General features: G+C 49.9%; 1 protein-coding gene across 2 annotated transcripts; it reads left to right on the top strand.

Annotated features, from left to right (window-relative positions):
• Nucleotides 1–9,214: 9,214 nt before the first annotated feature.
• LOC136636046 (NACHT, LRR and PYD domains-containing protein 12-like) lies at nt 9,215–22,934 on the top strand. Of its 2 annotated transcripts, none has more exons than XM_066611072.1 (9): nt 9,215–9,288; nt 10,489–10,652; nt 11,827–12,004; nt 13,750–13,815; nt 15,134–16,871; nt 18,228–18,314; nt 20,428–20,598; nt 20,858–21,025; nt 21,963–22,934. In XM_066611072.1, exons 1-9 carry the CDS (start codon nt 9,255–9,257, stop codon nt 22,048–22,050), a joined length of 2,694 nt encoding a protein of 897 aa, XP_066467169.1. In that variant the 5' UTR covers nt 9,215–9,254; the 3' UTR covers nt 22,051–22,934. The 2 variants fall into 2 exon arrangements, with proteins under 2 accessions (XP_066467169.1, XP_066467170.1); XM_066611073.1 differs by having other exon boundaries at nt 11,830–12,004.
• The last annotated feature ends 988 nt before the right edge of the window (nt 22,935–23,922 follow it).

Here is a 23,922-nt window from a genome sequence, read left to right on the forward strand (position 1 = left end):
GACTTAAGACTGAGGTTTTAGGATATGTCTGAACATGCAGCATCATAAAGGGTTGAGGCCAAAGTGAGTAGAATGGAGTGCATCACTCGAAGCTGCAGATGAGGGCATCACATTTTTATTTACACCCTGAAGGTACACAGCAGAGAAACAGCTGTGCTAGAGCTGGTCTCCCTACTGTGCTAGTTTTCTGCTTGCAGGGAGATTTTCACGTAGAAGAGCACTGAAGAAGGGGTTCTTGAACCTGCTGTCCCTCTCATGCAGTCCCTTCTACCCCTAGTACCACTACCTGCCTGGGCCACCAACTGCTCAAGGCTAAAATGGGTGTGACATTAAAAACCATCATCTGTGTTCACTACAGAAGAGAGTATCCTTAAATGGGTGGCTCCTCCTAGCCAAACATGGGAGGAAGCAACACCCAGTTCTGATCTGATCTTGCTTCTAGGATTTTAAGGGTCCTTTGTCGCTTTTAGGGTTGGATATGCTACTTAGGTCCAGGTCTCTGCTCAGCCATGAATCTCGCCAGTTGTGATGGCACCTGGCCTAGACACTCTTCAAAGGGGATTGGACAGAACTATGGAAGAAAAATTCATCGCCCTTAGGAAGAAAAAGGCGGGAAAACAGCTGGGGGCGGGCAGGCAGGTGCTTCTGTGAGGAGAAGCAGTTTGAATTGGAGGTGGGGGAGGGAGTGGCCGTTAGGAAGAAAAAGGCGGGAAAACAGCTGGGGGGGCAGGCAGGAGCCTCTGTGAGGAGAATTGAATTCCAGTTTGAATTGGGGGAGTTTGAATTGGGGGAGTTTGAATTCCAAAATTCCAGTTTGAATTGGGGGAGGGGGAGCGAGTGGCCGTTAAGCAGCCGTTAGGAAGAAAAAGGCGGGAAAACAGCTGGGGGGGCAGGCAGGTGCTTCTGTGAGGAGAAGCAGTTTGAATTGGAGGTGGGGGAGGGAGTGGCCGTTAGGAAGAAAAAGGCGGGAAAACAGCTGGGGGGGCAGGCAGGAGCCTCTGTGAGGAGAACTGAATTCCAGTTTGAATTGGGGGAGCTTGAATTCCAAAATTCCAGTTTGAATTGGGGGAGGGGGAGCGAGTGGCCGTTAAGCAGCCGTTAGGAAGAAAAAGGCGGGAAAACAGCTGGGGGGGCAGGCAGGTGCTTCTGTGAGGAGAAGCAGTTTGAATTGGGGGAGGGGGAGGGAGTGGCTGTTAGGAAGAAAAAGGCGGGAAAACAGCTGGGGGGGCAGGCAGGTGCTTCTGTGAGGAGAATCGTTCCAGTTTGAATTGGGGAGGGGGAGCGAGTGGCCGTTAGGAAGAAAAAGGCGGGAAAACAGCTGGGGAGGCAGGCAGGTGCTTCTGTGAGGAGAATCGTTCCAGTTTGAATTGGGGAGGGGGAGCGAGTGGCCGTTAGGAAGAAAAAGGCGGGAAAACAGCTGGGGAGGCAGGCAGGTGCTTCTGTGAGGAGAATCGTTCCAGTTTGAATTGGGGGAGGGGGAGCAAGTGGCCGTTAAGCAGCAGTTAGGAAGAAAAAGGCGGGAAAACAGTTGGGGGGGGCAGTCCACTGTCATCTGTCTGAGGACAGCCCCACCAACTTGTGCTCCTCAAGATGGGCACTTGAAGCTCTCCAACCCGGCCACCCTCCTCGGTCTGTGTGCCTTCTCCAGGGAAGCAGGTGGCTCCCGGAGCCACCTCCTGGCGCTGTTGCCACTCCCCTCCCGGACTCAGTGGGGCTGTCAGTGCCTGGTCTCAGGATATGAACACTCTGCATTCTGTAGTGTGGCAGCTTCTTTTCTACCCAACTCTGCCAGAGAGACTCGGAGGGAGGGGCCGCTCACTCGCCCCCGCTGCCAGCCTGAGTGCGCCCCCACTCCAGCTACGCCACCGCCCTGGAGGCCCTCAACTGCTCTTCTTGTGCCAAAGCTGTAACTCGTGCCAAAGAACTTTTTCTGCCCCCCCTCCAGGGGGCAATCCAGGATTGCTCATTTCCCTTTACCCCACTGCTCTGCCTTTTCCAGAGGTGATTTGGTGGGGGGAGGCAACAATTTTTTAAAGGGCAGTGCCCAGGAACCTGCTACCCAGAGAGGGCAGCAACCAGCCTCTAAATCAGCTATTTTCAACCTTTTTCATCTCACAGCACACCTACACTAAAATTGTCATTTTATATGTCATTTTATAGACATATATAAGTCACACTGCACTGACAGCAGGGACTCACAACCCCCAGTGTCCCCACTAACAAATGATCCTCCCCCAAACCCTCGCGGCACACCGGCAGACCATCCGCGGCGCACCAGTGTGCCACGGCACAGTGGTTGAAAATGGCTGCTCTAAATCTTTGTGTGCTTTATGTGTGTGTGAACTCCTGTTTGGGTTTTAAGAACAGGCACTGCTGCCATCCCTTCTCCATCCCCTGCCTTCCCAGCCAGGATGCTGTATTTTATTTTATTTTTAATTATTGATGCTGTCCTTTTATGGACGGTACAAAGTCACAACCTGCCTTGAACCCTCCTAAGGCCCAGTGCAATTGTGGTTAGCTTTTATTTCCATTCATTCCCCGCCCTCCTCTTTCCTGCTCACCTCAGCCCGATCCATCCCGTTGATTTTATTTGCACCAAATTTGTACCAAGTTTGAAAAATAAAGACATCGAAAGGCACCTGGCTTGAGAAATTTCACTTTGCGGACCAAGAGAGGTGGGGAATTTTCTGTCCCTGAGGATCGGCCTCCTTTTCCACCACGCAAAGAGCTCTGTGCAACTCTCAAGCTGCTGTATTCTTAATGGAAGCTGTTTTAAGACAGGTAAGTACCTGCAGAGTACTTTTACCTACTTTGTAGCTCAGTGGTTCTCGCTACTTTAGCCCTGGGACCCACCTTTTAGAATGAGTATCTGTTGGGACCCACCTGGAGTGATGTCATGACCGGAAGTGACATCATCAAGCAGGAAAATTTTAAACAATCCTTGGCTGCAATCCTGCTCACACTTACCCAGGAGTAAGTCCCATTGACTACCATTGTTAAAAGCATCTTCATAGTAGCCCGTAGTACAGGTCTGTGACATTTCCCCAAATGCAGTCACTTACCAGGGTAGCATCAAGTCTAATATATTAAAAATATTGAAATGAATGGGGACCCACCTGAAATTGATTTGTGACCCATCTAGTGGGTCCTGACCCACAGTTTGAGAAACACTGCTGTAGCTTATGTATTGGCTTCATCTCGTGGAAAGATGACAGAACCACTATTTGTTTTTAAAACTTGGGGAACAAAATAAGCCAAGGCAAGTTGCTTCCACGCTAGAACCCGTAACTAGGAACAGAGAGGAAGAGAAGGAGGCCGTACTGTGTTCGATCCCTGAAGGGGAAGAAGGAACCCTGGCCCTCCTGGCTCCTGTTACCCCATTAAGCGTTCAAGAACCCCAAAAGTTGAGATTTTGCCCCCAAGAATTGAGATAGACCCTGTCCCGGATGGGGTTTGTCGAGGGGAGAGCAAATGGCCCCCTCTTCCATCCCTTTCCTCACAGGGGTTACAGGAGGTACTCCAGGGTCCCTACAGAGAGAATGCAGAAGGGCAAGGAGGGTGACCTAGACACCCTCAGCCCACTTTGGACGGGGTATGTTGAGGGGAGAGCAAGTGGTCCCCCCCTTTCCATCCCTTTGCTCACAGGGGGAGGGGAGGGGTGGGGTGCAGGAGTTCAGGGTTTATGCAGAGAGAATGCAGAAGGGCAAGGGGGTGCCCCAGGCAGGGTCTGTCAAGAGGAGAGCAAGTGGTCCCCCCCTTTCCATCCCTTTTCTTGCAGGAATGGTGGTGGGGGGACTCCCGGGTCCATCCAGAGAGAACACAGAAGGGCAAAGCGGGCACCCAAGGCAAACCCCAGCCCACCTCAGATGGGGACTGTTGAGAGGGGAGCAAGTGGTCCCCCCCTTTTCCATCCCATTGCTCATAGGGGGTCGCAGGGAGACTTCAGGGTCCCTGAAGAGAGAATGAAGAACAGAAAGTGGGGTGCCCCAGCCAACCCACAGCCCACCTAAGACAGGGTCTGTCAAAGGGAGAGAAAGTTGTCGTCCCCCCCACATCCACAGGGGGAATGGTGGGAGGGGGAACAACTCCAGGGTCCCTGCAAAGAGAATGCAGAATGGAAAGTGGGGCTCCCCAGGAAAAACCCAGCCCACTTCGGACAGGGTCTGTCAAAGGGAGACCAAATTGTCCCCCCTTCCATCCCTTTGCTCAAAGAGGGGGTGGCAGAGGGAATATAGGGTTCCTGCAGAGAGAACACAGAAGAGCAAGAGGGGTGCCCCAGGCAAGAGGGGTGCCCAGCACACCTCTTATGGGGTCTGTGGAGGGGAGAGCAAAGCCCTTCTGCACTCTCTCTGCAGGCATCCTGCAGCCCGTCCGCCACCCTCCTGCGAGCCAAGGACCCCCGAAACCCTCTACCAGGAGGGACACGTGTCCTTCTCCAGTGTGGCCAGGGGTGCCTTGGGAGCTCTGACCAGGTGCAGGAGCTTTCTGGCGTTGGCACCGCCTGCCCTTCTCCCTGCAGCCAAAAGATTTTCCAGAGAATGAGAGGTGCAGAATGGGGCACCCCAGGCAACCCCCAGCCCTCCTCTGATGGGGTCTGTGGAGGGGAGAGCAAAGTCCTTCTGCACTCTGTTCAGGGATACTGCAATACTCCCTGCGAGCCAAGGGATGGAAGGGGAGTTCCCTGGGACCCTCTACCAGGAGGGACACACGTCCTCCTCCAGGTTGGCCGGGCACTGCCTTGGGAGCTGCAGCAAGGTGCAGGGCCTCACTGGTGTTGGCACCGTGTGCCATTCAGCCGTGGCCAAAAGGCACTGCAGTGAGTGCAGGGGGCACCCCAGGCAGCCCCCAGGCCAGCTCTGTCAAGGGGAGACCATGGGTACCCCATTTGCACTCTCTCTGCGGGGACCCTGGAGTCCCCTGCGAGCCAAGGGAGGGAGTGCCCTGGAGCCCCCCCAGGAAGACCCCCTGCGAGGCAGTGGCTGGAGGGGGCACCCCCGGGACCCTCTGCCAGGGGAGACACGTGTCCTGCTCCAGGGTGGCCGGGGGTGCCTTGGGAGCGCTGCCCAGGTGCTGGCCCCGCGGGGGCAAAAGGGGGCAAAACCCCAGTCTGCCCTTCAAGCGAGGAAGGCGCGGGGCGGCGGGCAGGAACCCTGGATCCGTGGGTTCCTCTCGAACTCTCCAGCCGATCGCCGCCCTGGCGGGTCGACCCTGAACCCGCAACGCTGGAGGCGCCGCTGGGAGGAGACGGGGATGTTGTCCTAAGCGAACGCTGGGAGCCACGCGCAGTCTGCCGCCTGCCAGCGCCCGCAGCGCCTCTTTAGCGCTCGGAACGCGCCCCTCCCGCGCTGCTGCTGAGACCAGGCGCGGTCCCGGCTCTCTGCTCTGGGAGGGGGAGGAAGAGGAGGAGGAGTCTGTGAAACCGAAAGTACCAGCCACCTCCTTCTTCCCCAGTGGTTCCTTGCACTTTACGCGCAGGAGCAGGTCAGTGGTTATGCTGGGGTTGTGTTGACAGGGTCTGGGAACCAGGCAGCTCCTCTGCTGGTTTGGCACTCCCCTCCACTTCTGGTGCCCCATGAGTTGTTTCCAGAGGTTTCTTCCCCCCCCCAAACGTTGCAGCTGTTTCTGGGGTGTGTTGGTTCTAAAGGGTACTTATGGAGGGAGCAGAAACCAAAAGCAAGAGCTGGCTCCTTTTCCCCTAGATCAGTGTTTCTCAAACTGTGGGTTGGGACCCACTGGGTGGGTCCCCATCTGTTTCAATATTTTATTTTTAATATATTAGACTTGATGCTGCCATGATATGTGACTGCATTTGGGAAATGTTACAGAACTATACTTTGAACTAGCTACTATGTTTATTCTTTTAATAATGGTAGTAGGCATTAGGAGTGGACCTCAACAGGTGGGATGCAGCATGACCTTTCCCAGTTTGAAGAGGCACTTGGCCAACAGACTGAGGCAAAGAGGCAAAGAAGGAAGGCCCACAGCCAGGGAGACAGACCAGGGACAGACTGCACTTGCTTCCAGTGTGGAAGGGATTGTCACTCCCGAATCGGCCTTTTCAGCTACACTATGGTTGGCAACCTTCAGTCTCGAAAGACTATGGTATAAGCCTACAGCACCTGCTATTCCCCAACGGTCTCCCATCCAAGTGTACTGACCAGGCCTGACCCTGCTTAGCTTCCAAGATCAGACACTAGACACTGTTCCAGAACCACCATTCAGAGTGAGATACCATAGTCTTTCGAGACTGAAGGTTGCCAACTAACTAATGACAGTAAATGGTACTGACTCCTGGGTAAGTGTGGGTAGGATTGTAGCCTAGGATTGCTATAAAAAAAAAATTGCTGCTTGATGATGTCACTTCCGGTCATGGCATCACTTCCGCTGGGTTCTGACAGATTCTCATGCTAAAAAAGTGAGTCCCAGTGCTAAATGTGTGATAATCACTGCCCTAGATGGTTTATGCATCAGTATCTGGGTCAGTGGCCTCTGCCTCCCATGAACGTTGCAGCTGTTTTTGGGGTGTGTTTCTTCTAAAGGGCAGGCATGGAGAAAGCAGAACTTAACCTGGGAGCTCGTAATCTGAGTAGGAAGGAGCTTCTCTGTGCACTGCAGGAGATATTAGGGGTGAATGCCTTGCCCAGGCTGGGAACTGGTTAGGCTTCCTCGTTATTATGAGTGGAGGAAGCTGTTGAGATAAGCCCTTGGTGGTTTAACTGGGTATTACCTGCTCTTGCTGGTAGCAGCTCCCCAGGCTTCTGTTCAATGCTGCAATCCTAGCCACACTCACTTGGAAGTAAGCCCCATTGACTATAATGGGACTTCTGAGTAGATATGCACAGGATTGGGCTATAAGTCTTTCCATCCCCACTGAGTCATGATGATGGGGAGGTGACCTCATGCCATGTCATCCCACCCTCATATAAGCACATGGGTCGCATATGGGTGCAGGCACTGGGGCGGGGCTATCTCTCAGTGGAAGTTGGGTGTGCAGAAGGCAGGGGAGAATGGAAAGCACTGGTGGGGGGCTCATCTGTCTTGCAGAGACGTTTCTCTGCCATTATTGATCTTCTCACTGATAAGCTGAGAAGGGAATCAAATTCTAAAGCACCCCAAGGCCAGAGCAGGAAGTGTCTTTGCAAAGCTTTTTTAAAAGCTTTAAAATATATTTGCAACAAGTTTACTTCTAGCAGTTCTCATTTCCCTGACACCCTTCCTATTTTTTTTACTACCTGTTCCTGGGTTTGCCTTTTGGGGGGGATGCTTTCTTAATAGTAATATGAACACCAGCAACTGTTGCCTTTTTTAAAGCTACACATACACTTTTTTAAGAACTGTTACAGACTTCTTTTGCAACAAAAAAAGTTTACACATTGGTTTACACACCTAAATAAATGCATAGAACAGTGTTTCTCAAACTGTGGGTTAGGACCCACTAGGTTGGTTGCGAGCCAATTTCAGGTGAGTCCCCCTTCATTTCAATATTTTGTTTTTAGTATATTAGACTTGATGCTACCCTGGTATGTGACTGCATTTGGGGAAATGTGGCAGATCTGTACTTTTAACAAGCTACTATGTATAATTTTTTAACAATGATAGTAAATGAGACTTAAGTGTTGGTAGGATTGCAGTGGGTCCCGGTACTAAATGTGTGAGAACCACTGGCGTAGAAGGTTCTTGGTCCCGAAGGGCTTATAGTCTGAAAAACTGTCCTTGGAGTCTCTAAAAGTTAAATCTCTAGGGGGGGATTGGTATTGTCTCCACGTAAGGAGAGGTACTGTGCCTCCATGTAAATGCTGCCTGTGAGCACAGAGAACCTCATGCAGTGCATGGCCTGCCATTCAGTTCATTGCAGCTACTCTGGTGTTTGGAGAATTCTTGCTAAAAGAAGGATAATTTATATTTTTCAGCAATACAGGTTAAGTATCTCTTATCTGAAATGCCTGGGACCAGAGATTTTCCATTAAATAGATTTTGCATAAAAATAAGTTTATGGTTTTTGGAGTATTTGGAAATGTACAATGAAATCTTGGGTTTGGGACTCAAGTTGAATGAATTTTGGGTTTACACTTGAGTCCTGTCCCTAAGATCCCATCATGTGTATATGAATGAATGAATTTTGTGTTTAATGTTTCATATGCACCTTATACCAGCAGTCTGTGGAACTACTTGCCACAGGATGCTGTGATGGCATCTGACCTAGATGCCTTTAAAAGAGGATTGGACAAATTTCTGGAGGAAAAATCCATTACGGGTTACAAGCCATGATGTGTATGTGCAACCTCCTGATTTTAGAAATGGGCTATGTCAGAATGCCAGATGCAAGGGAGGGCACCAGGATGAGGTCTCTTGTTATCTGGTGTGCTCCCTGGGGCATTTGGTGGGCCACTATGAGATACAGGAAGGGCCACTATGAGATGGACTAGTTGGGCCTATGGCCTGATCCAGCGGGGCTGTTCTTATGTTCCCAAACTGATGGGTCATGATCACTAGAGGAACCTTAAATGGGCCATTTCCCCTAAGGGGAGTAGCCCAGGAATGGGTGCTCTAACGGCACCATAGCGATTGCAGTGCTGCAGGGACCCAGGGACATTCTAACATACTTGGGGGGCCCCATGAGAGTCCTGGAGGCTCACAGCCCCCTCTGTGAGCCTCCATGCAGCTGCCCTGAACTCCGTTCTCTGATCAGAGCTCACTTCTGGTTTGCGATTGGAGCACCATCATGACCACCAGTTCTCCCTGCTCCCGCCCCTGCCTGCCACTACATGTGGGGTTCCCAACTCCCTCAGAGGAGTTTGGGAACCTCTGCCTTATACACGTAGCCTGAAGGTAATTTTATACAATATTTTTAATAATTTTGAGCATGCAGCAAAGTTCGTATACATTGAACAATTGTGTCATTGCTCAGAAAGTTTTGGATTTTGGAGCATTTTAGATTGCTCAACCTGTATAACTAAAAAAATAATCTGCTCCTTGACTTTAGTTCGGTGGAGGATGAGCTGTTGCAAATGCAAGAGAAGTATAGGTGCCAACAATTTGTAATGGGGACACACGCGTGATGACCTCCTATATGCTCATCAGCTTGACTCCCAAGCATGTCTATGTTCACCAGTCTCATGTCCAACCAGGGTGTATGTGTGCAGGTTACAGAATGGCAAGTGAGTCCCAGCTGAACAGTTGTCCAGAAGGTGACATTTTATTCTGTTTCTCTTCCAGGCCTATTCTGAGCGGTGGCATAACCCAGTCACTTCAAGATGTCGAAGGTTAAAATTGGTCCTATAACCGAAGGTAGGTGAGCTGCTGTCACCAGGAGCTGGTTAACGGCAGAGCTGCCACTAGCTTGAACCCATGTTTATTTGCACTCGTTTGAAATCGGTCTTGCCTGCTTGGTCTCTTTATTTGATTCAGTCAGTGCTGCTACCAGATCTTGTGGCTCCTGAAGAGGTGTATCTAGTGCTGTCCCTCTAATGCGGCAGCAAATCTCACTCTCCCTCTTGTCTAATAGTCAAGCCCACCACTCTCCATTCCTCCCACGCTGCTTCTTCAGCTCTGTGTCCCTCTTCCTTCTTGAATCCAGGGAGTGGGAGCAGGAGACAGAGCAGAGGAGGAAGTGATTGGACAGGCAGCAGGCGTCCTTGCTAATCTGCTCCTGAAGCGACTGCCTCAGTAGGCCTCTTGGGCAGACCCAGTAACGGAGTCAGTCTGCCTCATGCCCAGGGCAAAGGTCCGTGATGATGCCCCCTGCGTGTGCCACCCTCCTGTACTCACCAAGCGTGACGGAGCCTCGCACGACTCTGACTGGGGAAGCATTTTGAGGCTTCCCCATGGTCTTAAACTGTACTAGTCATGTGGGCTCAGCACCTGGGGCATTTGCCCCATTTGTCCAACACAAGTTCCGCCACTGGATTTAGTTATATCTCATCTTCCCTCTCTTCAGGGACCTAAATGCTTGTATTCAACTTTAAAACCTCAAATCTTCTGTATCAGTCCAGCTGTTGCCATGTTGAAATCTAATACTAATACCTTAGTGTGGCTTTAGTTTTGGTTTGGTCTGAGAGAACCTGGGTTCAAATCCTTGCTCAGCCATGAAGTTGATTGGAGGAAGCCAGTGAAGGAAGACAATTCATTGCAACAGACAGTTGCCCTAAAAACAGAGGTGCAGAACCCAGAAGAGATTTTGAGGGATTTTCAGCTGGCAAACTCCTGTGGCACACTGGTTGAAAATTGCTGGTAAAGAGACACAAGGCAGTCAACAAAGAGAGCAGGAAGGCGGGCAAGGATATGCTGCTGTTGGATGTACAAGTATCTGAGCTCAGTTGTAATGTCATACTGGTCTTGCTAGGCCCGTGGAGGTTGCGTTTGTGTCTTACCTTTGCATCAGCCAGGTTGGGGCGGGGGGATTCAGGAGTGATAATCTCAGGGTGCTCTCCTCATGATAGCAATGTCTGAAATTGGCTACATAAAGGACTGTGTGATTTCTTTTCTTAGGGGACATCCCAGCCTTCGCTGAATACCTGAGGAATTTCAGAGATGGGGAACTCAGAAGACTCCTTTTTCATTTCAGTCCAGACATGATCTATGTCATTGAAAATGAATTTTACACAGTGCTTTCAGATCTGGCATGTGAGGTCATCTCACTTCAGGAAGCTCAGGTGAGCTTACTTTGCAGTTCATCAGAGGGGTGAGGGGGAGAGGCTCACACCTCTTGGTGGCAGCTGGTCCTCCATACCCTGAAGCCCCTGGCAGATATTTATGGTAAAGGATTTGGTTTTCTAGTTAAAGGAGGGAACTGCAGGGTGACAAGTCATAAATTGGCTGGAACAGTACAGGTGGTCCTCTCCAATGCCTATGAAATGTCTTTTCTTGCTGGTTCCGTTTCTTCTAACCTTGCCTTGCTCCATCCCCAGTGGGTAGGTTTTGCTTGGGAGTTTTTTGGCAGGAAAACTCCTAGGCCACATTGCCAATATATATTGGAGTGTGACAATCCCTGTCACTGAGATGCCTGCTCATCTCACTCCCTGCCCCCCCCCCCCACGTATGTCTAGAGGTCTTCAGCACGTCAAGAGCTGGAAGCCACATCAGAGTTCATCCTGCAACAGAACAAGCTCAGCTGGTGAAAGGGGTAGGCCAAGCATGTGGACATAGTTCTTGTTCCCGCCTGGCAGCAGCCAATTAGTGCAAGCCCCTCCTGCGTTGTTCTGTCCCCCTCTTTCCTGCCAGGCTAGTTAAAAGGGGAGGAGGGGCAGAGAGTGGGGTGGCAACAGCAGGTGCTCAATTTTGAAAGATTATTAAAGAAACAAAGTTGAGAAGGAGAGTGGGTGGGTGACTTAGGGCATCCTACTGAAGATTGGTGAAGATTAGGCTCATCACCTGAAGTGCTTCAGTGTGCAGGCAGGTAGACAAGAGGCTCCTGGCATGTTGGGTTCAACCTGTTGAATTGAGGAGGGTCTGTCTCTAGGGGTCCTCAAGTCTCCCTATTAGCAGGGCCTGTGTCCTGCATCTCAGCAGCTGAGATGCTTGATCAGTTCTCTATCATGTCCTGGCTGCCACTGAAGGTGGGAGCCATGCCAGAAGTCTGTCAGTGGCCATTTGCCATGAGCTAAGTGGAACCTCTTAACTTCAGAGGTAGTTTGCCTCTGGACAGTTGGTGGACACACAAGGGAGGACTGTTGCCTTAATCCACTGCTTGTGGGTTTCCTGAAAAAGTGTGGTTGGCTGTCACAGAAATGGGAGGCTGGCTTAGTTGGACTTTTGGCCCAGTCCAAGCTCTTCTGATGCATCTTTGACTGGCTGTCTTAACTCTAGACTTACTGTGTTTCGTTTTAGAAGTATGCAGAACTGGAGAAGAGACAGGGTGCAACCAAAGCAGCGGAGGTACTAGTCAGGGACATCCTTGCCGAGAGCAGAGAAATGGGGATTGCATTTTGGAAGTCCCTCTTTGCCCTGAGGAGCAAATCTTCTCATCCCAACCTCCATGGGATGATAGAGGAACTCCTCTACAATGGTAACGTATTTATTTGCTACTCACTTACAGCAGTGAAAAGCTTCTGCTCTTACATCCCTTGTGGTTTGTCTGTTCAGTGTAAAAGAGTAACAGTTGATCCTCTTGTATTGCTCTTATGAGCCTGTCTCTGGTTTGGAAGGAGGTAAGCCCAGAGCAGCAATTCAGGCAGAGGTGCAGCAGGAAGTCTCCTTTGGGGCTGAATGTCATGAAAAGTTGGGGATGCAACAGGTGCCATTGCAGAAATTACACACCATGTTTAAGTGAGTCCTGGGTTTTTGTGTCAGCTCTGCTCAGTATCACCCCACTGTGTCTGTTTTTCGGGCAAAGTTGTATAACTTTGTATAAGACTTTTGCAAGTACTTTCAGATGGAGTTAACAGACGCTACCACACCCTGGATTTCATGCTGCAGCTCTTGTCCAGAGGGAGAAAAGAAACTTCTTTGTCAGACTCAAGCCCAGAGGAGGCTTCTTTTTAAGGATAGAGCACACATGCCCACCTTAAAGAACCTCAACACCCACCAGCAGGGTCCAGCAGGGTCACTGGAACTATTTTTCCCCCCAGGGAACTTAATTCCTTGCCTTTGCCCAAACTCTCCTGTGTCTCTGAGGCCCCAGAAGCAGCACAGCTGATCAGGGCCCAGAGCCAATGGGGTAATGCGCCTCAGCTACCCAAGTCCTCACTCCCTTTGTGTCTAGTAAGTAGGAGGAGAAAGCAAACTCAGATGCACAGCTGACTACTATCCAAGAAGGGGTGAGGGGTGACACTTCTCAACTCTCATAAACCTGTTTCGAGCTGAGCTGAGTTGTTTTGGTAGTGCAATAGCTTATTTGTGAGAGCTCCTCTAGATCCAGTCCCTTCCTTGCTCCCAGCTTTCTGCTCCTGAGCTTGGCTACGGCCTCTTGTTCACACCTCATGTCTAAACTCAGCTCTCCATCTCATCACCCTACCCTGCAGTCCCCTCTAGCAGTAGCTGTTAGCCAGACCTGCATCTTGAACATGGAAATGACCCCTCTTGATTTCTGAATTGACTTGAGCCTTTGCTGCAAATTCACTGTAGCTACATAAGCTACATAAAACTTATGATAAGTTAATCATAAGACCCACAGGCCAGATGCAGTCCCCAAAAGCTCTTTATTTGGCCCTCGGGCTCTCCCAGTATCATCATCAGTTGCTCTCAGCTGCTAAGCTGTGCTATCCCTGCTAAAACAGCAAACTGTGTGATAATTGGGCTATCCCATATCTTGATAATATGATCATGTTATCCTTATTTTCTCTTCTTCCACTTGCAACTAATGAGTTCCTAAGTGAGAAAAAAGTGCTTATTTCTGATCATAACCTGCTTAATGACATCACTTCCTGTTTTATGACATCACTTCCAGCCCTCAGCAGGCATCATGAATGCTGTTTGACCCACTGTATGAAACAAGTTTGACTCCCCTGACATAAGCTAAAATATAATCAGCCTGCCTGTTTTCAGAACTACAGCAAGTACTGGAGTTAGAAGCAATAACTATAAATTTTCTCTTAATTTGCTTAATTTTATCGTTAATAGCAATAATTATAAATAAACCTTCTCTGTCATTCAGAGTGCGCTTTTATGTTCCCAGCATCAGATCCATACAGGAACCTTTCCTCATGCAAAAAAATGGCTTCTGCTCATGGAGGGGCTGTGCGCAATATAGTCTGTGACTGCGCATTTAATTCACTTTCCAAGCATTGCTGACTTGATTTTTCTTTTCTCCAGGCAAGGCTCTGGTAGAGGAGATTCTCCTAAACGAATCTGGATACTTCTTGGATTCAGTAATGAAAGGTACCAGAGAGAGAAAAAGAGGGTCAGAAGGTTCAGCAAAACTGTCATGATGCTGGGTTATTTAAATGTATTTGCATTGAAAAGACTGAAATTTTGCATTTGGGGTAACATAAGTGATCCTTCTGTTTTATAACCTGTACTACCTTGTTGCATTCCTCACAGCAACTCTGTAAGGCATGGGTTACCAACCCATGGTCCGGGAACCACTGGTAGTTCACAGGACCCTGCCAGGTGGTCCACAAGGTCTCCTGAAGAAAGGGGGGGGGGGACTCTCAATGCAGCCGAGGAGGGGGGAAAAAAAAAAACTTTGCAGCCCTGGCCACAGATCAGAGCTTGATAGTGCCTTCTCATAGCTCCCCCCCCCCTTGCTCCACCTTTCTCCAAACTGCTCTGTATCTGATTGGCTGGTTTGTCTTCAGTTCCTTGGGACTTCTCAGCATGGTTCAGCATGTGCTGACTTCTCACTCACAGCAGGCACAGCTGAGGCTGTGTTGGAGACTGGGAGGTACTCGGAGGCTTACATACTTGAAGGCTTGGTGGGGGCTGGTGCTGGGGGGGCAGTGGTGGAGTAAGGGATGGAGAGCAGCCAGGGACTGTGTTCACCATCGATGCCTCTCCAAAGGAAAAAGAGAGCACTTTTTGCTGTGTTTTTTTTTTTTTCTCCCTTTGGAGAGGTCCCTGCAGCGAGCACAGCCTCTGGTCATTCTCCACCCCATGCTCTGCAGCTTGTGGGCTTGGAAGGGTGAGCTGGAGGCGGTGAGTGCAGTCCAAATCAACCACTTGCTGCCCCTGGGGGGGGGGGGGTGAGAAAAAGATCAACCCCTGGAGAAGAGTCAGGACAGGGTCTCTTGCAGGCATCAGGTGCTGCATCAGGGAGGGGGAGGAGCACAGGCTGCTTGGCTGGAGGAGATGTGCCTCCTGTCCTGCCTGGGAGTAGCAGGATCCATGCTTGGATCCTTTGCAAGGAGTCCTTCCTCGAAGCTGGCAGGCACCTGAGGGTTTAGAAAAGCAACTCCAGATTCTTAGAGGGGCAAATGGGGACGGGTGGGATAAGTGGAGGAGTCATTTCTTGCTCCACCTGTCCCTTTGTCTCTGCCACCCACTTGTATCAGGTCTCCAGCCTCTCTGTCGAGCGCAAAACCTGTTGGGGGGTGAAGGTGCAGAGGGTAGAAAAGAATTCAGGGGTGTGGGAAAGGAGCTCCAAGGTGATGAGGGAAGCTCAGCCAGCGAAGGGGTCTGAGAAGGCGAACTGCAGCTGTTGGCACACACACACCCTGCCCCGATTACTTTAACTTTGATTTCTTTTTATTCTGAGTAGCTTGTCAGGAGGAACACAAGAGTCTTCTATGCGAACAAACCAAACGGCTGACAGAAAGTGGTGGGGCAACAAAACCTGAATGGCAGAGCTTCCCTCTACTTAATCGCTACGTGGAGCTGAAGATGGTCTCGGATGCCCACTTCAGGAAACAGAGTGAGTGTGAACATGAGGCTCTGGCTGCTGCCGGTGAGCTGAACGAGTACCGTCTCCGCCACAAAACCCAAACTGTTCTGGAGAGAATCACTCCCGACCGACTTTTCCGTTGGTGCTTCCGGTCAAAACGCAAGCCCCTCTCCGTGATTGTGAGTGGCGTGGCTGGCATGGGCAAGACAACCCTGGTGCAGAAATTTGTCTTTGACTGGGCAACGGGAAAGCACTACCAGAAGTTCTCCTTTGTTTTCTGCTTCAAGTTCCGAGACCTCAACACTGTGGGGCCGAGGACCAGCTTGGAAAGCCTGATCCTGAAAGAGTATCCCAGTTTGCGGGACAAACTTGGGACAATTCTACAGAAGCCAGAGAATCTGCTGTTCATCTTTGATGGCTTGGATGAGAGCAACTGTGACCTGGATTTGAGCAGGAACCGAGCTCAGGACTTCTGCACACAGCCAGGTGATGTGAAACCGGTCAGTGTGATTGTAGCCAGCTTGCTGAATCAGACCCTGCTGAAGGGCTCTTCTGTTCTCCTGACCAGTCGCCCAAACAAACTCGCTCAGTTGGAGACTGGAGTCTTGCACAGGGTGGCCAGTATTGTGGGCTTCCTCTCCCAGGAGAGAGAACAGTATTTTGAGAATTTCTTTGGAGATCATGACGTTGCCCAAAGGGCCTTGGCGCATGTGAGGGACAGCCAAGTGCTCTACACCCTCTGCTACAATCCTTCCTACTGCTGGATCACTTGCACCGCGTTGCAGCCTTGCTTCTCCGGCAAGAAAGGGCAGCCCCCTCTCCTCCCCAAGACAGTGACTCAGCTCTTCATACACTACATCAAGCACATGTTGTACCACCACACCAGGGAGCTCCCTGAGAGGGAAGAGGTGCGGGAGATGCTGATAAGGCTTGGCTGGTTAGCTGACTTTGGCCTCAACAACCGCGTTCTTGTCTTTGATCAAAACCACTTGGAATGCTTTGATGTGAAGAAATCTCCACTGCTCACAGCCTTCCTGGTGGAGAGTGTCCATGGTGATTGCTCATCTTCCCAAGTCACCTACTCCTTTGTTCACCTCACCGTTCAAGAGTTTTTTGCTGCCCTCGTCCATTACTTAGACTTCAAGGAGGAAAACTTTGATGACACAATGAGGCGTGTCGACGCTAGCCAAGGTGGAGAGTACGAGATCTTCCTTCGCTTCCTGTCTGGCCTCTCTCATCACATGACCAGGGCACCCTTGGAAGCTGTATTGGGGAAGTTCTCACTTGATACCACTAAAAAAGTCATTGATAGGCTCACCCGGATGGGCTGTAGTGTCTTCTCAGGCTTGGAGAATGGTGTGGGTAAAAAGAAGGCCTTGAATTTCTTTAATTTGCTCTTTGAGGCTCACAACCCCCCACTTGTGCACCAGGTGATGGGCGATGCTGCCAGCCTGGACTTCTCAGACCTGTACCTCATGCCCGTTGATTGTACCATCCTGTCTTACATCCTGAAGTGCTTCAAGACGATTAAGGTCCTGAACCTGGATTCCTGCTTGATCCAAAACGAGGGGCTGCAGAAGCTCAGCCCTCAGCTGCACAAAGTTGGAGAACTGAGGTAAGGTGCACCTGATGCTCTAATGTGACCCATAGATGGGACCTCTAGGAGACCATCTGTAGTAGATTTAGAGTGCAATTCTATTCATGTTTATTTACTTACTCAGAAGTAAGTCTCTGTGTGCTCAATGGGGCTGACTCTCTGGCAAATGTGTATGGGATTGTAATCTATCTGAGCTACAACTAGAGTAGCATTTCTCAAGCTGTGGGTCAGGGCACACTACGTGGGTCGCTAGTCAATTTCAGGTGGGTCTTGTAGCACCTAGCTCAGCTGCTATTGAAAATACAGAGCTGGAAACACAGGGTGTAGAGCTGCTGGGCAGGACAGGCTCCCAGTGGGAGAGAGGCAGGGTGCTCTGTTCTTAATAGGTGGGAAGGTGGGATGCTGAGAAGGGAGGGCTGTGTGACTGGAAAAGGATCCAAGTCTACCTTCTGTTTTGACTTCTGAGCTGCAATGTTTGAGTTCCAGGCTATGCAAAATAACAGCACAAGCACACTGTGTAATGGGACTGTTGAAGAAAAGCGTATGATCAATTGTACTATCACAGGGTATTGATTTAGTTTGGTAGAATGGGAAAAAGCATTCCCATGAGAAACTGAAACTCTTGTCTTCCCACATTCCAAAGGATATCCTGAGCAAAAGAGATAAGAAATCTGTGCAAGCTCAGGAATAGGTACCCCTTCCTCTAGAATGCAGCAGTGAATTCTCAGGAAAAAGGATGCTATGATCTGTAAGAAGATGCTGTGTTCTTGAATATGCATAAGTTATTGGTTGAATATGTATATCTATGCAGAGAAGCAGTGTATTGTTTTAGGTTCTGATTGGTCCAAATGTAGAACCTTACCTTATTTGGCATGAAGCCAAATCTCTTGTAATGATGCATATGCAAAAGGAATTGGGTGTGAATGAAGTATAAAAAATTTGAATTCTCTATGTTCTGGGCACCTGTTCTCTCCATCTCTGGCTCAAAGCACAGTTTTGTCAGTGTCTACTCAGAGGCAAGTCCTGTCTTGGTCAATGAGGATTACTCCTGTGTAAGTAGGTCAGAGATGTTGAGTAACTATCGACAAAACAGCTGTTTTAATAAAATAACAAGTTCCTGAAACAAATACCTCCTGGCCTGATGAGTCTTCACTTAGCTGAAAAAGAACTCTGAGGAAGGTTTTAACTTTTCTGTCACAGGACCTTTGGCTGATCCTTGCTTAGGTTTGAAGCCCGATGATGTCATTTCTAGCCATGACATCACTTCCAGTTAATGACTCCACAGCTGCCTTAGAGGATCTCCAAAAGGAGATATGTTTTGAATACGCCCTTCATGTTCCTCCTTCCAGTGAGCTCTTCTGCCTTCCTCCACAGCCTCCGCAATAATGATCTGACGGATTCAGCCGTGAAGGACCTTGTTTCTGTCTTAAAGCATCCAGACTGTCAACTGGAGACCCTGAGGTATTGTTTGGCAATGGCCTGGAAGGTGGATCACTTCCAGGGAATGCTCGTTCAGTCTGTGCTAGCAGTGAAATGAGTTTGGGAGAAGGAATCCCCCAGGAACTTATGTGGACCTCGTCACTGTCCCCTTATCAGATAGCGGCAGTATACTGTGCAGGTCCCAACTTGGCAATCTTAGGGGATAGGCAGGATTATAAAGGAGAAGGTGGTCTTTAAGATACCCCAGTCCTTTGCTGTATACAGCTTTAAAGGTAAAGCACCTTGGGATTAGGCTCAAAATTCAGTGGCCAGCTGGTGCAGCTTCCAGAGCAACTGCATGGCAGAATCAAACTGCTGGGCCCTCTCAGGCTACCACATTCTGCACAAAGTGCAGTTTCCGAACTGTCTTCAAGGGCCGCCCACTATAGTAGTAGTCTAAACAAGGTAACACTAGGGCATGGGCCACCATAGTCAGCTGACTTGGGTGTGATCTCAGCTGCTGCACCTGTTTAAGCAAAGCGCCCCCCCACCCCACCCAGAGCTGCTGCTTGATGATCCAGCTGTGGATGCAGAAGACTCCAGGCTGTGCACTTGTTCTTTCAGGGGGATTCAGATTTGAGGGAAGGCACCAGGATGCAGGTCTCCCGTTGTCTTGTGTGCTCCCTGAGGCATCTGGTGGGCTACTGTGAGATACAGGAGGTTGGGCTAGATGAGCTTTTGACCTGATCCAGCAGGGCTTTTCTTATGGGGGAGTACTACCCAATTCAAATACTGCTGCTTCACACCCACTTTGCAATCTTCTGGCTCAGGAGGACCTCTTGTCTTGACCAGATTTAACTTCAGTTTATTAGCCCCCACTGTCTCCAGACAATGCTCCAGGATTTTGGCAGCCCCCTTGGAAACTGGTGGAAAGGAGAGAGGGAGGTGTTATCTGCATATTGATGACACCCAACTCCAGATCCCTGAATGACTTCCCCCAGCAGCTTCATGTAGATGTTAAATAGCATGGGGGACAGAAGGGATCACTGTGGCACCCCACAAGTCAGTGGCCAGAGTGCTAAACCCTGCAGCATCACCATCTGGGTCTGATCAGCCAGGAAGGAGCGAGTTCACTGCAAAACAGTGCCTCCAAGCACATACTTAGCCAGCCAGTCCAGAAGGACACCATAGTCAATAGTGTCAGGAGTTGCTGGGAGATCCATTGTGACCAACAGAGACTCAGAGCCCAATCCTGAGCTCTTGGTGCCGGTTCACCGCCGGCGCTGAGTGTCACAAACATGCCGTAAGGCACATCTGCAGTCCTCAGCGCTGGTGCTAGCTCAGCATCAGCTGGGCTAGTGCTGGTGGACCACCACTGCTCTGTAGTCACCCAAACCGCCAGGTGGCAGAGAGGTAGGTGGGGGTGTGGGGGGAGGCGGGACTGGAGGAGCTCTGCTCCTCCGCAACCAGAGTTTTCATGTCAGGCCATGGGCCCAACATGGAGGCTCTTGATTCTATGGCAACCTAAGGGTTGCCACAGAATTGAGTAGTCCCATTGCAGGGCTACTTGCCTTACCTGGGGGAAGGGAACAAAAGTCCCCTTCCCCCAAGGAGCCGCTGGTGGCTGCTCTGTTGTGCTCAGGGTGCCACAGCAATCGCAGTGCAATGGGCAGCTCAGGATTGGGCTGTCACATCCCCATCTAGTTCTTGGTGCAGGTCATCAGTCAAGGCAGCCAAGGCCCTCTCTGCCCCGAAGCCCAGCCTGAAACCAGATTGAAGGGGTCCAGATAATCCATTTCTTCCAAAATTCTTTGGAGCTGGGACCCCACCACCTGCTCAGTCACCTTACCTGAATCCTGATTGGAAATTCTCCAAGACCATAGGGTCTCAGGAATCTTTTTCAGGAGGGTAGCAGGGAAAGGGGGGGGGGCTGAATTTGGTGGATTACATTAACAAGGCTTGCTATTTTTAGCAAGTTGGATTGATAAATTGACTGAAAGCTTCTTGACTGACTAAATACATGCTCTTGGCACCCTTTGTAGCTATTTAGACCATGAGGACTAGAAATGTCATCTCGATTTACTGTTTTAAATGCTCAGGGTTACAGATGGATTATATCATGTATTCGATTCTCTTGTTCTGGGCTCTTCTTTAGGTTGAGCAGGAATGTGCTTACTGAAGAGTGCTGTAAAGACCTGAGCTTGGCACTGTCGGAGAACCAGTCCCTCTTACATCTTGACTTGAAAAAAAACAAGCTTCGAGACAAGGGTCTTTCTGACTTGCTGGAGGCATTTCACAGCCCTCGGTGCAAGATACAGACACTCATGTAAGTACCAAACAAAAAGTACCGTCTTGGGGCACTCAGAATATTCCAGAATTTGTTGGGACAGCTGGAGGATTCCAAAGACCAAGCAACAAAAGTTGCTTATAAAATATATTAATTGCTTCTCTATGAGGAGCAAGGTGATGCATCCATCTGCTCAAACAAAGCAGTGAATGACTTGAGAGGAGGGGACCTGACACAAGGTCTGTCCTGATCATCTTGTTCTTTGAGAAGGTTGACACAGCTTCATTCAATGTTGCAGGCTCCAGGAAAATGCCTTGTCGGACGCATCCTGTGGAATACTCAGCGCTGCTCTGTCCGAGAACACCAGCCTCAAGGCTCTGAACCTGAGTGGAAATCCTTTTACTAATCACTGTGCCGAGGAGATGGGCAATTTCATTATGACTTGCCCTGCACTTACAGAAATCAGGTATGATTGAGACTGGGAGTGTTCTTTCATAAATGCATGCTCCCAGACAGAACTTGCTGTGGCCAGAACCTAAGGCCAGGCGCACACAAGGCTGCTTTCAATGGAGTCTGACCCTTGGTCCAGCTCGGTATTATCTCTACATGGACTGGCAGCAGGGTTTCAGGCTAGAGGTCTGTCTTGGCGCTCCCTGGAGAAGCTACCAACAACTGAACATGCAACCTTCTGCCAGCAAAGAGGGGCTCCACCCCCTGAGCAGTGGCCCCTCCTCGAAAGAGGAACCAGCAGAAATGGGTAGCTGGGGCAAAGGGGGAGTCTGGAAGTGGGCCCTATGGGGCTTACTGCTTGTGTCCATATTGCTAGAGCAGTGGTTCTCAAACTCTCTGGGAGTCTGAGACCCGGGGTCAGTGCTTGCGGGGGCAGGGACTGGGATGGGGGATGTCCCAATGGTGCCCCAACTATTGCGGCACTACTGGCACCCAGCAGCTTTTGTACGTACCTGGGAGGACTGTGCAGCCTCCAGGAGAGTCCTGGAGACTCACAGCCCCGTCTTAGCCTCCCCTCCACTGCAGTGGGCTCCGATCTGCAATTTGAGTCCACTTCTGGTTTTCAGTCGGAGCTCCAGAGCGCAGCTTTTTCGAAACTGGAACTGGGCTCTGACTGCAGATTGGAGCCCAGTGGAAGGGAGGCTCACGGAGGGGGTGTGAACTTTCAGGACATACCCCAGGTATGTTTAAATGCTGCTAGGTTCCCATGGTGCTGCAATCACTATGGCGCCATCAGGACATCCATTTCTAGGCCCTTAAGGGGAAAGTGATCCTTTTAGGTTCCATTGGTGGGTCGTGACCCACCAGTTTGAAAACTACTGTGCTAGAGGAAAGAGTTGCGGGTCGGTTTTGTTTGATGATGATCACTCGGGCTGTTTTGGTTCTCTTCCTAGGCTGAGCTTAACTGACATCTCTCCTGAGATGGAAGATGCACTGAGGAGACTTGCAAGTAAAAGACAAGGACTCAAGTTTGTCATTTAAGAATCCTTTGCCGGATACCATCCTGGGAGATACCAGGAGAGAAACTGGCTGCTCGTTCCGGACCAGTTAAGAAGCTACATGGAAAAGAGTTGACCTGGAATTCAGTCACTCTTCCAAAGCAGTTCAAGAATTAAAAACTTGACTTGATTTCGTTCTTTCAGTCGTGTCTGAGTCAGAGGATGAGACGGCAAGGTACCCAACCATTGATAGGGACCAGCTACCACCGAGTGTCTCCCCTTCCTGAACTGCCTCTTGCCAGAACTGGTCTACCAGATCATTGTGTAACACAACATGAAAGTTGGCATCAGTCTTTGCTTGTGTAATGGAAGATCAGAAGATCATCAGGTGGACGATGTGGTGTTGACAGCGATTCCATGTTTTGACAGCTGGTTGACAGCTCTGGGAAGGGCAGGGCTGGCTCCACAGCTGTAATCAATCAAGGCCAATGCAGACCTGGATGGACACCTAAGCCTCATTTGACCTTGATGGGACTTTGAATGGACATGGACTGAAGGGATAACTCAAAGCTGAGCTGCATGTTGGATTATGAGACCTCCAATGATAAAAGGCAGCTTCAGAAGGAGACAGAGTTACCCTGACCCAGAGGGAGATGCTACCTGACCCATACCTACGGGAGAAGGGGACTGCCAGGACTCTGCTGGAGGACACAGAAGAGAGGGCTGCCAGGACCCTGCTGAAGGAGACACTCTGCTGGAGAGGAGGGACTGTTTTGCAGACGACTGAATTGCGAAGACTGGACTGTGCTTTGGAAATTAGACTGTGGACTTGGACTGGAGGCTTCAGACCTTAACCCCACTGAGTAAAGTGGAGTTTTGGGGAGGGAAAGCCTCTGGACAAGAGGACTTGCAGGGAGCGTCAGTGTTTGTAGCAATAAATTGTTAATTGCTCAACTGATAAGGAGTTCTGCATTTCTTTGCACACCACAGCTGTTCTTGGAAAAGGAGGGTGTTAATTAGCCAAAAAGTGGGCATTAGAAGGGAGTTGGAATATTTGGACAGGACAGCTTGTTACCTTCTTCCCTCCCCTAGGCTTTGGTGGGCCTTTGCGCATAGCCCTCTGCAGTCCCCTGCCTGTTTCAGCAAGGTGCAACACCCCTGCAGTGTGGGCCCCCTGATGAGTCTAAGCTCTCTAGTCTCTATTCTGCTTGGCTAGGCCCAGCTGCCATATACTTCCTCCCAGAACTGCCTCCTCTAATAATTACCCATGTGACCATTGGGTAACATAATTCAGGAGCAGTTGCCTGCTCTTTTATTTCTCTTTCCATTCCCTCTCTAGCAAGCCCACAAACGAGGTTATGGATAAAATTATATAGTAATATAAAATATTTATAACTTTTTATGACCACGTACGTTCCTTTGGAGCATGGCAGTACATAAAAATATTTAGTATGTGGAATGATATACTCTCAAAACACTAATCTATTAATCAAATTTTGTCCACAAGCTGTATCGGAGTCCACAGGTGTATCAGTTCTACAGGTTTGTGTGTGTGTGTTGTGTGTTTTTAAGATAAGGTTGTAAAACGGAATGTATGGTCTGATTCTTGGCTACATAGGATTCAGCAAGGAACAGCTACACTAGACCTGAGGGTGTAGGCTGGGTCTACAGATGCAGTGGTTGAGTCTGAAAGGGGCTTTTATGCTCCAGATGCTGGCCGTGTGCCGTGTCCGGCCTCTGGGCCGGGGTTTGGAGATCCCTGGATTAGAGCAAAGAACAAAAGTGTTACCCTCCCTATATATTTTTGCATTGGCTGGGTAAGATCTCAAGATAAAAGCAGCTTGTCTTTGGTTTCTACAAATGCTCTGTTTTTCTCCAACAGTGTGACTTCCTCGGGTGCACATACCTTTCTTTG

This window comes from Tiliqua scincoides, unplaced genomic scaffold, assembly GCF_035046505.1.
Source record: "Tiliqua scincoides isolate rTilSci1 unplaced genomic scaffold, rTilSci1.hap2 HAP2_SCAFFOLD_71, whole genome shotgun sequence".
NCBI lineage: Eukaryota > Metazoa > Chordata > Lepidosauria > Squamata > Scincidae > Tiliqua > Tiliqua scincoides.